The sequence below is a fragment of the Oncorhynchus mykiss genome, chromosome 24 (genome assembly GCF_013265735.2).
Source record: "Oncorhynchus mykiss isolate Arlee chromosome 24, USDA_OmykA_1.1, whole genome shotgun sequence".
Taxonomy (NCBI): domain Eukaryota; kingdom Metazoa; phylum Chordata; class Actinopteri; order Salmoniformes; family Salmonidae; genus Oncorhynchus; species Oncorhynchus mykiss.
Window position 1 is genome coordinate 13,882,683 of NC_048588.1, and position 14,103 is coordinate 13,896,785.

A 14,103-nucleotide genomic window follows, 5' to 3' on the forward strand; every position below is an offset into this window, starting at 1 on the left:
CAAGAAAGCTAAGGTAACTGAGCTAAACGACTACCGCCCCGTAGCACTCACTTCCGTCATCATGAAGTGCTTTGAGAGACTAGTCAAGGACCATATCACCTCCACCCTACCCGACACCCTAGACCCACTCCAATTTGCTTACCGCCCAAATAGGTCCACAGACGATGCAATCTCAACCACACTGCACACTGCCCTAACCCATCTGGACAAGAGGAATACCTATGTGAGAATGCTGTTCATCGACTACAGCTCGGCATTCAACACCATAGTACCCTCCAAGCTCGTCATCAAGCTCGACACCCTGGGTCTCGACCCCGCCCTGTGCAACTGGGTGTACTGGACTTCCTGACGGGCCGCCCCCAGGTGGTGAGGGTAGGCAACAACATCTCCACCCCGCTGATCCCCGCTCCACCCTGCTCAACACTGGGGCCCCACAAGGGTGCGTTCTGAGCCCTCTCCTGTACTCCCTGTTCACCCACGACTGTGTGGCCACGCACGCCTCCAACTCAATCATCAAGTTTGCGGACGACACAACAGTGGTAGGCTTGATTACCAACAACGACGAGACGGCCTACAGGGAGGAGGTGAGGGCCCTCGGAGTGTGGTGTCAGGAAAATAACCTCACACTCAACGTCAACAAAACTAAGGAGATGATTGTGGACTTCAGGAAACAGCAGAGGGAACACCCCCCTATCCACATTGATGGAACAGTAGTGGAGAGGGTAGCAAGTTTTAAGTTCCTCGGCATACACATCACAGACAAACTGAATTGGTCCACTCACACAGACAGCATCGTGAAGAATGCTTCAGCCTCCTTCAGGAGGCTGAAGAAATTTGGTTTGTCACCAAAAGCACTCACAAACTTCTACAGATGCACAATCGAGAGCATCCTGGCGAGCTGTATCACCGCCTGGTATGGCAATTGCTCCTCCCACAACCGTAAGGCTCTCCAGAGGGTAGTGAGGTCTGCACAACGCATCACCGGGGGCAAACTACCTGCCCTCCAGGACACCTACACCACCCGATGTTACAGGAAGGCCATAAAGATCATCAAGGACATCAACCACCCGAGCCACTGCCTGTTCACCCCGCTATCATCCAGAAGGCGAGGTCAGTACAGGTGCATCAAAGCTGGGACCGAGAGACTGAAAAACAGCTTCTATCTCAAGGCCATCAGACTGTTAAACAGCCATCACTAACATTGAGTGGCTGCTGCCAACACACTGACACTGACACTGACTCAACTCCAGCCACTTTAATAATGGGAATTGATGGGAAATGATGTAAATATATCACTAGCCACTTTAAACAATGCTACCTTATATAATGTTACTTACCCTACATTATTCATCTCATATGCATACGTATATACTGTACTCTATATCATCGATTGCATCCTTATGTAATACATGTATCACTAGCCACTTTAACTATGCCACTTTGTTTACATACTCACCTCATATATATACTGTACTCGATACCATCTACTGTATCCTGCCTATGCTGCTCTGTACCATCACTCATTCATATATCCTTATGTACATATTCTTTATCCCCTTACACTGTGTATAAGACAGTAGTTTTGGAATTGTTAGTTAGATTACTTGTTGGTTATTACTGCATTGTCGGAACTAGAAGCACAAGCATTTCGCTACACTCGCATTAACATCTGCTAACCATGTGTATGTGACAAATAAAATTTGATTTGATTTTGATATTCAGCATGATAATGTATGGCCCCATTCATTCATAACGCAACAAAATGTGGAAAAAGTCAAGAGGTCTGAATACTTTCTAAATGCGCTGTACAAGTCCTGGGTGCTGAAAATGTCCCAGTTCTTCCATACTCATCAGACATGTAAACCATTGAGCATGCTTGGGGTGCTCTTGATCAACGTGTATGACAGCATGTTCCAGTTCATGCCAATATCCAGCAACTTCACACAGCCATTGAAGATGAGTGGGACAACATTCCACTGTCTGATCAACTCTATATGAAGGAGATGTGTCGCACTACATGATGCAAATGGTGTTCACACCAGATACTGACTGGCTTTCTGATTCATGCCCCTAACTTTTCTTAAGGTATCTTTGACCAACAGATGCATATCTGTATTCCCAGTCATGTGAAATCCATAGATGAGGGTCAAATGAATTTATTTAAATTGACTGAACTGTAACTTTACACAAACTGTAACTCAGTAAAATCTTTGAAATTGTTGCATGTTGCGTTTATATTTTTGTTCAGTTCATGTCCATCTTTAAATTGTCCCAGAAATGCTCATAAAGCTGGTTCATTGCTGGTTCTGAGGTTTAATCATTGTTTGAAATGTACTTTCCAACTGAGGGTTCTGACAGACGGGGAGATATTTTTAAATCATGAGAACCGCTATTTTTGCAAGCATAAGGACCTCATTCAACAAATGTAAATCGTTTTTCTATGCTGATGATTCTGCTCCACTCGTGTCCCATAAGAACAAAACCTCAGTGAAAGAGATCAGAGTTATCCAATATCAGTAAATGGCTTTCAGATAACCAACGTTATTCTACAATGTAGAAAATAGTGAAAATAAAGAAAAACCCTTGAATGAGTAGGTGTGTCCAAACTTTTGACTGGTAGTGTATGTAATGTGTATATAATGTTTTTGATCCATGCAATAAGGTGACCATAATGGTAATAAGGCTGATTCAAATGTTTTATTAGTATTTGCTCCTGAACTTACAAGAGGTATAAAGACTTCTTTGTTTTCTGTTTTTTATTAATTTCAGAAAATGAATCGTTTTTTTCACTTTGAAAATGTGGATTAGGTTGTGTAGATAAGTGTGCGAAAATCTCGATTGAAATTTAAGGCAGCAAAATGTGAAAACTGTTTAAGGGTGCTCTCTCCCTATCCCAGTCTGCTCTCCCCACATGCTTCAAGATGGCCACCATTGTCCCTGTTCCTAAAAATGTAAAGGTAACTGAACTAAATGACTATCGGCCCGTATCACTCACTCCTGTCATCATGAAGTGCTTTGAGAGACTAGTCAAGGATCATATCACCTCCACCTTACCTGTCACCCTAGACCCACTCCAATTTGCTTACGGCCCGTGCATTCTGCCCTATCCAATCTGGACAAGAGGAATATCTACATATGTAAGAATGCTGTTCATTGACTATAGCTCAGCATTCAACACCATAGTAACCTCCAAGCTAATCATTAAGCTTGAAGCCCTGGGTCTGAACCCTGCCCTGTGAAATTGGGTCCTCGACTTCCCGACGGGCCGCCCCCCAGGTGGTGAAGATAGGAAACAACACTTCCACTTCGCTGATCCTCAACACTGGGGCCCCACAAGGGCTCAGTCCCCTCCTGTACTCCCTGTTCACCCATGACTGCCTGGAGATGCACGCCTCCAACTCAATCAAGATTGTAGACGACACAACAGTAGTAGGCTTAATTACCAAAAACGATGAGTTAGCCTACAGCGAGGAGGCGAGGCCTCTGGGAGTGTGGTGTCAGGAAAATAACCTCTCACTCAACATCAACAAAACAAAGGAGTGCTCGTGGACTTCAGGAAACAGCAGAGGGAGCACCCCCCGATCTACATTGACGGGAAACCAGTGGAGAAGGTGGAACATTTTAAGTTCCTCTGCGTACACATCACTGACAAACTGAAATGGTCCACCCACACAGACAGTTTGGCGAAGAAGGCGCAACCTCAGGAGGCTGAAGAAATTTGGCCTGTCACCTAAAACCCTCACAAACCTTTATAGATGCACAATTAAGAGCATCCTGTCGGCCTGCATCACCGCCTGGTTCGGCAACTGCACTGCCCACAACCGCAGGGCTCTCCAGAGGGTGGTGCGGTCTACACAATGTATAACCGGGGGCAAACTACCTGCCCTCCAGGACATCTACAGCACCCAATGTCACATGAATGACCAAAAAGATCATCAAGGACAACAACCACCCAAGCCACTGCCTGTTCACCCAGCTATCATCCAGAAGGCAAAGTCGGTACAGGTGCTTCAAAGCTGGGACCGAGAGACTGAAAAACAGATTCTATCTCAAGGACATCAGACAGTTAAATAGCCGTCACTAGCACAGAGAGGCTGCAGCCTACATACACAGACTTGAAATCATTGGCCACTTTAATAAACGGAACACTAGTCACTTTAATAATGTCACTTTAATAATGTTTACATATCTTGCATTACTCATCTCAGATGTGTATACTGTATTCTGTACTATCTACTGTATCTCAGTCTATGCCGCTCTGACATTGCTTGTCCATATATTTATATATTCTTAATTCCAGTACTTTACTTACATTTGTGTGTATTAGGCATTTGTTGTGAAATTGTTAGATGTTACTTGTTAGATATTGCTGCACTGCCGGAACTAGAAGCACAAGCATTTCACTACACCCGCAATAACATCTGATGAACACGTGTATGTGACAAATCAAATGTGAGTTGATAAACATTCACCATTGGCACTATATGTTGAGTTTTTGACGAGCAAGTAGCAACTCATTTTATTCTATTCACTCAGTCTATTTATTAACAAACCCAAACATCTGCCAGCAGAAAATAAATTTTCGCCCTAATATTGAAAAATGTAGAAAACCAGAAACGTTTTAAAACAGAGGCTTGGGGGTCACATTAATGAATTGGTTCATTATAAAATATCAGATACCTAAACACTCTAGGTTAAAATAAATTATAAAAGATACGATTTCTTAAATCATTTTGCCAAATATACAATGTATTTGTACAGTCTAGGGAAGCAAAAAGAAGCAGCAACACACAATTAATTATTACCAAAAAAATAACAATCAGATTATGTTTTAGGTCAAAGCCTCAATACCTTTTTACAAGCCTGCCTGATATTAACCATCCTAATGCCATACATAATAGGATTGAAAAGTGGTGGACATATTAGAAAATAAACAAATAAAATAGAGCGAAGTATAGGTGGAAGATGTGCAGTATCATATCTGCCTTGCAGAATCACAAATAAGCAGCCAGAGGAGAAGTTCAGCAAAGAGGCTATATGTGGCATACAGGTGTTAAATGCTTTCTGTTTTGTCTCTTTAGAAGACTTTAAACAAATTTGTAGAATTTTTACATATGAGTATATGGTAGGACATATAGTACAAGAAATTGAAAGCACAGTGCCAACAAGACCCCATATGTTATTCAGCATAGTATTTGAACAGGCAAGCTTGACGACTGAGTAGTTGTCACAATACAGTCTGTCTAGAACGTTACCACAAAATTGCAGTCGCAAACTCAGGGAGATAACGATGGCATTGAGGGAAAAAGAATACAACCAGGACAGCAGAATTAAGCCAAAAACTATTTTAGGTGTCATAATATTGTTATACTGTAGAGGATAACAAATACAAATGTACCTGTCATATGACATAACTGATAAATTATTAAATTCTGTTATAGCATATGTGTACAACACATAAATCTGGAGATAACAATAAAGAAGGGAAATATCATGTGTGTCAGACAGCAAGTAAAACATGAGAGCAGGAAACAAACCAGTGCTCCCATACAACTGATTAACAAACAAAGCACATAGAAACAGATACATGGGTTCATGAAGGCTTCTTTCAATGCAGATAACTCCAATAAGTAAAGCATTGGCAAGAATGATGACAAAATATAAAACAGTTACTACAGCAAAGTAGAAATACTTCATTTGTCCGATATCACCGTATGCAGCAAGCCTAAACACCTTAAAGTGAGTAGAGTTTTCCATGGTCCTGGTAGATGGTAAAGGTGTGCTGTCAAATTTAGATGAAGAGTAGATAATCCTCTATAGTACTGTAGCTTAAATATAAATTGAAACAATGAAATCACAAGGACCAGACAACCTAAATGGAACATTCATTGACCTGTTCTTCTTACTGTGATAGATTTTCCCACATCTATACTCACCAATATAGATGCTTTTTCATTCTCCTGATAACATAATTCATAGCCTAAATCAAACAATATTATACTTTGTATCTTGCACTCGTATTACTTATTACATTAAAATGCTAAATAAATTGATTACATCTAAAGTATGCCAAGTCCTAAATTTATACCGACCATTTCTAATCCATGTTGAACTGCTTAAACTCAGCTCCTCACTTGATTATTATACTTGTGGGGGGAAAAAAAGTGTGTCATGGTGTGATATGCAAATAAGCACCAATACCTGGGGAAAATTGGATCTTTTCAGAGTCAAGGAAACCATATTGAGAAAAACAGATACAATTTTGAAACACTGGCATTCCAAGGGGTTCAAATCCTTTCTTAAATTCTATAGAAATACAACAATTCATAGAGAATAGTATATTAAACAGGGCATGTCTAGCTGGTATAGAGTCAATTTGCGGGGGGACCGATTAGTCGAGGTAATTGAGGTAAAATGTACATGTAGGTAGAGTTACATTGACTATGCATAGATAATAAACAGAGTAGCAGCAGCGTAAAAGAGGGGTCTGGGTAGCCCTTTGATAAGCTGTTCAGGAGTATTATGGCTTGGGGGAAGAAGCAGTGAAGAAGCCTTTTGGACCTAGACTTGGCGCTCCACTACCGATTGCCATGCGGTAGCAGAGAGAACAGTCTATGACTAGGGTGGCTGGAGTCTTTGACAATTTTTAGGCCTTCCTCTGACACCGCCTGGTATAGAGGTCCTCGATGGCAGGAAGCTTGGCCCAAGTGATGTACTGGGCCGTACACACTATCTGTTAGGGTGGTATAAAAATAGGAGTGGGTCTAGGGTTTCTGGGATAATGGTGTTGTTGTGAGGCATGACCAGCCTTTCAAAGCATTTCCTGGCTACAGACATGAGTACTACAGGTCGGTAGTCATTTAGGCAGGTTAGCTTAGTGTTCTTTTGCACAGGGACTATGGTGGTCTGCTTGAGACATGTTGGTATTACAGACTCAGACAGGGAGGTTGAAAATGTTAGTGTAGACACTTGCCAGTTGGTCAGCGCATGCTCAGAGTACACGTCCTGGTAATTCATCTGGCCCTACTGCCCTGTGAATGTGGACCTGTTTAAAGGTCTTACTCACATCGGCTGTGTAGAGCATGATCACACAGTCGTCCAGAACAGCGGATGCTCTCATTTATGTTTCAGTGCTACTTGCCTCAAAGCGAGCATAGAAGTAATTTAGCTGCTCTGGTAGGCTCGTGTCACAGCGCTCCAGGACAAGTTGTCTACAGAAATAAAGGAACTTAAAATCAAGAAATTCAACCAAGACAAAAAAGACAACGCCGATGGTAAAGTCTACTTCTGGAGAAACCCTGACAAAAGAGGTCCTGCTCCCCCTCTCCGTGACAGCAGGAGGGATGACGCTTACTTCGATCCACCCTTGTCTGATCAACGCTCCACAACCAGCGCCTCATCGGCTTCCAGTGGTAGTTTTTTATTCAACGAGAGACTGGACAGAAGGAAAGGCGGAAGTGGCCGCAGGCACACGCATCGACAAGATGCCGCACCCGACGGGGTAAGAAGAAACGTCTATCAGAGGCAGAGGAGACCGTTCACACAGTCCCTGAACTCACAGGACTGAGTGTCTTTAATTTATCAAGCAAGATATTGAGCCCTGCCCATGTCTCTTTGCTTAATAAAGGGTTATCTTTTGTGCCTACAACCCAGTGCAATGTTTTTGATGTTAAGGTAGACATGTTTAAGTTTTTTTGAAATATCAGTTTAAGGGAATACTTTAGCTCCCCTAATTCTGACACTTCTATTGAACCAGTAGGTTGCTCTCCTGCACATACTCCGACTCCTTTTAGAAGCAAGAGTAATTTTATACATCCAGCCAATCGCAATCACTCTATCGAGACATATTGCAGACTTGTGGAAAATTATGTTGGACATCTCCTTAAGAATAAACAGGGGTCCAAATCTTTCCATAATTTACCTAAGGATGAAAAACAAGCTTTGCTTGATTTACAATTCGATACGTCAGTCCTTATTTGTCCTGCTGATAAGGGTGGGTCGGTTGTACTCATGGATAGGACAGTTTATGTGCATGAGTGTCATAGACAGCTGCTTATACAAGAAACTCAGAAGTGACCACACTTCCCAATTTCAGAATACTATCTTTACTGTCCTAGATGGGTATTTAAGTTCTGGTCAGATTAACCAAAAAAGAACATGAATTTTTGGCTATTCAACACCCTAAAATTGCCACTTTCTATAACTTTGCCAAAATTACACAAGAATGTTACACAACCTCCAGGGCGCCCTATTGTAGCGGGCATTGATGCAGTAACGGCCCCTCTATATACTTTTGTTGACTTTTTTATTAGACCACTCGCAGAACAGCTCCCCTCCTTTGTAAAGGACACCAGCAGTATGATCTCTATCATTGAATCTCTTGATCCTCTCCCTGAGAATACCTTGTTAGTTACTTTTGATGTTGAGTCGTTATACACAAATATTCCACACGAGGGCGGTATTGAAGCTATGGAACATTTGTGTCTGCAACGTGACCCTAATGAACAGTGGCTGAAATATTACTCACGCATAACTATTTCATGTTTCTAAATGATTTCTTTATTCAGACGAAAGGTACTGCTTATGGGATCCCCCATGGATCCTAACTATGCTAATTTGTATGTGGATTACAGTCTATTTTCAATCCTCTCAAAAATGTTTTCTTGCCTCACATTATTTGGAAACAGTATATTGATGATATTTTTGTTCTATGGAGGGGTGATGCAAAACAGCTCCAGGCATTCCATGCTTTTCTTAACTCCTGTTCGGATCATTTGAGATTTACTATGCAATCTGACACATGTCAAATCAGTTTTCTTGATCTTCTGATCTTGTGTGAAGATAATGTTCTATACACTGATCTTTACAAGAAGCCTACTGATCGTGACAGTTTGTTGAGGGCTGATAGTTGTCACCCACTTCCCTTGAAAAATTGTTTGCCCTACAGCCAATTCTGTCGAATCAAAAGAATTTGCAAAAAACAATCAGATTTCCACAGAAATATGGCTGAGACGCAAAGAAAGTTCAAGGAGAGGGGCTACAAGAATGATGAGATTAATATTGCCATTGAGAAAATTCAAAACAAAACGAGACATGACCTTTTTCAAGGTCAGTCTCGCAAAAAGACGCATTCTTGTGTTCTAACTACCCGCTATTCAAAGTGCTCTGAACAAATTAAGGGAATTGTTCACAAACATTGGCACATCCTAAAATCCGATGATAGTCTCGGTAATGTGTTTTCGGACCTTCCCTTGGTCGTATTCTCGGGGGGCAGAAATCTCAGAGACCAATTGGTACACTCTGATTTACCACCCCAAGATATTCCTGAACAACGTCTATTTGCGCCCCTACTGGATGGGAATTACATATGTAATGGCTGTGCTCAATGCAATGGCACTTATAAATGTAGATCTGTCAAACACCCACAAACAGGGAAATCGATCCCAATCAAAGGTGTTATTACGTGCTCCACTAAGGCAGTTATTTATCTCATAACTTGTCCTTGTGGTAAAAATGATGTAGGTAAAACAAAGCGCGAATTAAAAGTACGTATCTCAGAGCATCGTAGCACCATTAGGTGTAAAAACTTTACTTATCCAGTTGCGGCCCACTTCTTGGAGGCAGGCCACTCGATTTTGTCTCTGCGTTATATTGGCATCGAACATGTCACCCTCCCTAGGAGAGGGGTGACCTTGATAATTTATTGTTAAAACGAGAGGCTGCCTGGATCTTTAACTTAAAGACCCTTGCGCCCTTCGGTCTCAACGTAGACTTTGATCTGAAGCCATTCTTGTGATTATTGTGACTTTGCCATTGTAATTGTTTGTAAGCTTGTGTAGTCAAATTAATCTATGATCGTATGCTATCCATTTGTTGTTTGTATGCTGTTCTTTGTATGACATTTTAATATTTGATAATTAACCAATGACATTAGGCCACTCTTGGCCACGATTACAGACTCCTGTGTCTTTTGACACTACATAAACGAGTCATCCTGCAGTGTTTGTGATTATATCCTGATGAAGACAGCTTGGCTGTCGAAACGTTGGTAATTACACTTTTGCATCTGAGCTCCTAGAGTGTGCGGCTCTCTTTTATTTTCAAGGCTCGTGTCACTGGGTAGCTCTTGGCTGTGCTTCCCTTTGTAGTCTGTAATAGTTTGCAAGCCCTGCCACATCCGACGAAAGTCAGAGTCAGCACAGTACGATTCAATCTTGTATTGACGCTTTGCCTGTTTGATGGTTCGTCTGAGGGCATAGCGGGATTTCTTATAAGCTTCTGGGTTAGAGTCCCGCTCCTTGAAAGCTGCCGCTCTACCCTAGCTCAGTGCGGATGTTGCCTGTAATCCATGGCTTCTGGTTGGGGTATGTACGTACAAACACTGTGGGGACAACGTCATCGATGCATTTATTGACGAAGCCAGTGACTGATGTGGTGTACTCCTCAATGCCATCGGAAGAATCCCGGAACATATAGTCTCTGCTAGCAAAATTGTCCTGTAGCTTAGCATCTGTTTCATCTGACAATTTTTTTTATTGACCGAGTCACTGGTGCTTCCTGCTTTAATTTTTGCTTGTAAGCAGGAATCAGGAGGATATAATTATGGTCAGATTTGCCAAATGGAGGGTGAGGGAGAGCTTTATACATGTCTCTGTGTGTGGAGTAAAGGTGGTCTAGAGTTTTTTTCCCTGTGTTTGCACACTTAATATGCTGGTAGAGATTTGGTAAAACAGATTTAAGTTTCCCTGCATTAACCTGCTGAGTGTAGGGGGCAGTATTTTGATGTTTGGATAAAAAAACATACCCAAATGAAACTGCCTATTTCTCAGGCCCAGAATCTAGAATATGTATATAATTGTTAGATTCGGATATAAAACACTCTAAAGTTTCCAAAACTGTCAAAATATTGTCTGTGAGTTTAACAGAACTGATATTGCAGGCGAAAACCTGCGGAAAATCCAAACCGGACATGCTGTTTTTCCTGAAAGCTCTCTGTTCCATTGCCTGCCTTCGCTCCATTTAAAGAGATATCAACCAACCAGATTCATTTTCCTATGGGTTCCACATGTTGTGAACAGTCTTTAGACATAGTTTCAGGCTTTTATTTTGAAAAATGAGCGAGAAAGATCACATCGCGTCATTGGATGGCTGGGTGCCAGCAGCATTTTGAATGCGCAACAGCTTGGAGCAGACATTTTCTCTCTCTCTCCTATTGAAGAAGCTACAGTCCGGGTGAAATATTATCGATTATATATTGGTGGTGTCAGGAAAATAATCTCTCACTCAACATCAACAAAACAAAGGAGATGGTCGTGGACTTCAGGAAACAGCAGAGGGAGCACCCCCCGATCTACATCGACAGGACACCAGTGGAGAAGGTGGAACATGTTAAGTTCCTCTGCGTACACATCACCGACAAACTGAAATGGTCCACCCACACAGACAGTTTGGCGAAGAAGGCGCAACCTCAGGAGGCTGAAGAAATTTGGCCTGTCACCTAAAACCCTCACAAACCTTTATAGATGCACAATTAAGAGCATCCTGTCGGCCTGCATCACCGCCTGGTTCGGGAACTGCACTGCCCACAACCGCAGGGCTCTACAGAGGGTGGTGCGGTCTGCACAATGTATAACTGGGGGCAAACTATCTGCCCTCCAGGACACCTACAGCACCCAATGTCACATGAATGCCAAAAAGATCATCAAGGACAACAACCACCCAAGCCACTGCCTGTTCACCCAGCTATCATCCAGAAGGCAAAGTCGGTACAGGTGCTTCAAAGCTGGGACCGAGAGACTGAAAAACAGATTCTATCTCAAGGACATCAGACAGTTAAATAGCCGTCACTAGCACAGAGAGGCTGCAGCCTACATACACAGACTTGAAATCATTGGCCACTTTAATAAACGGAACACTAGTCACTTTAATAATGTCACTTTAATAATGTTTACATATCTTGCATTACTCATCTCAGATGTGTATACTGTATTCTGTACTATCTACTGTATCTCAGTCTATGCCGCTCTGACATTGCTTGTCCATATATTTATATATTCTTAATTCCAGTACTTTACTTACATTTGTGTGTATTAGGCATTTGTTGTGAAATTGTTAGATGTTACTTGTTAGATATTGCTGCACTGCCGGAACTAGAAGCACAAGCATTTCACTACACCCGCAATAACATCTGATGAACACGTGTATGTGACAAATCAAATGTGAGTTGATAAACATTCACCATTGGCACTATATGTTGAGTTTTTGACGAGCAAGTAGCAACTCATTTTATTCTATTCACTCAGTCTATTTATTAACAAACCCAAACATCTGCCAGCAGAAAATAAATTTTCGCCCTAATATTGAAAAATGTAGAAAACCAGAAACGTTTTAAAACAGAGGCTTGGGGGTCACATTAATGAATTGGTTCATTATAAAATATCAGATACCTAAACACTCTAGGTTAAAATAAATTATAAAAGATACGATTTCTTAAATCATTTTGCCAAATATACAATGTATTTGTACAGTCTAGGGAAGCAAAAAGAAGCAGCAACACACAATTAATTATTACCAAAAAAATAACAATCAGATTATGTTTTAGGTCAAAGCCTCAATACCTTTTTACAAGCCTGCCTGATATTAACCATCCTAATGCCATACATAATAGGATTGAAAAGTGGTGGACATATTAGAAAATAAACAAATAAAATAGAGCGAAGTATAGGTGGAAGATGTGCAGTATCATATCTGCCTTGCAGAATCACAAATAAGCAGCCAGAGGAGAAGTTCAGCAAAGAGGCTATATGTGGCATACAGGTGTTAAATGCTTTCTGTTTTGTCTCTTTAGAAGACTTTAAACAAATTTGTAGAATTTTTACATATGAGTATATGGTAGGACATATAGTACAAGAAATTGAAAGCACAGTGCCAACAAGACCCCATATGTTATTCAGCATAGTATTTGAACAGGCAAGCTTGACGACTGAGTAGTTGTCACAATACAGTCTGTCTAGAACGTTACCACAAAATTGCAGTCGCAAACTCAGGGAGATAACGATGGCATTGAGGGAAAAAGAATACAACCAGGACAGCAGAATTAAGCCAAAAACTATTTTAGGTGTCATAATATTGTTATACTGTAGAGGATAACAAATACAAATGTACCTGTCATATGACATAACTGATAAATTATTAAATTCTGTTATAGCATATGTGTACAACACATAAATCTGGAGATAACAATAAAGAAGGGAAATATCATGTGTGTCAGACAGCAAGTAAAACATGAGAGCAGGAAACAAACCAGTGCTCCCATACAACTGATTAACAAACAAAGCACATAGAAACAGATACATGGGTTCATGAAGGCTTCTTTCAATGCAGATAACTCCAATAAGTAAAGCATTGGCAAGAATGATGACAAAATATAAAACAGTTACTACAGCAAAGTAGAAATACTTCATTTGTCCGATATCACCGTATGCAGCAAGCCTAAACACCTTAAAGTGAGTAGAGTTTTCCATGGTCCTGGTAGATGGTAAAGGTGTGCTGTCAAATTTAGATGAAGAGTAGATAATCCTCTATAGTACTGTAGCTTAAATATAAATTGAAACAATGAAATCACAAGGACCAGACAACCTAAATGGAACATTCATTGACCTGTTCTTCTTACTGTGATAGATTTTCCCACATCTATACTCACCAATATAGATGCTTTTTCATTCTCCTGATAACATAATTCATAGCCTAAATCAAACAATATTATACTTTGTATCTTGCACTCGTATTACTTATTACATTAAAATGCTAAATAAATTGATTACATCTAAAGTATGCCAAGTCCTAAATTTATACCGACCATTTCTAATCCATGTTGAACTGCTTAAACTCAGCTCCTCACTTGATTATTATACTTGTGGGGGGAAAAAAAGTGTGTCATGGTGTGATATGCAAATAAGCACCAATACCTGGGGAAAATTGGATCTTTTCAGAGTCAAGGAAACCATATTGAGAAAAACAGATACAATTTTGAAACACTGGCATTCCAAGGGGTTCAAATCCTTTCTTAAATTCTATAGAAATACAACAATTCATAGAGAATAG

At 40.8% G+C, this 14,103-nt stretch overlaps 2 protein-coding genes across 2 annotated transcripts; both read right to left on the reverse strand.

Moving 5' to 3' along the window:
* Window positions 1–4,836: 4,836 nt before the first annotated feature.
* Window positions 4,837–5,757, reverse strand: LOC110503333 (olfactory receptor 11A1-like). The gene has a single exon (XM_021581699.2). The coding sequence runs from the start codon at window positions 5,755–5,757 to the stop codon at window positions 4,837–4,839; it is 921 nt and encodes a 306-aa protein (XP_021437374.2).
* A 6,845-nt stretch (window positions 5,758–12,602) lies between these two features.
* On the reverse strand, window positions 12,603–13,523 carry LOC110503334 (olfactory receptor 11A1-like). The gene has a single exon (XM_021581700.2). The coding sequence runs from the start codon at window positions 13,521–13,523 to the stop codon at window positions 12,603–12,605; it is 921 nt and encodes a 306-aa protein (XP_021437375.2).
* Window positions 13,524–14,103: the final 580 nt, after the last annotated feature.

Coding starts and splice junctions, on each gene's coding strand:
- LOC110503333 (XM_021581699.2), bottom strand. CDS start 5,757: ATGGAAAACTCTACTCACTTTAAGGTGTTTAGGCTTGCTGCATACGGT.
- LOC110503334 (XM_021581700.2), bottom strand. CDS start 13,523: ATGGAAAACTCTACTCACTTTAAGGTGTTTAGGCTTGCTGCATACGGT.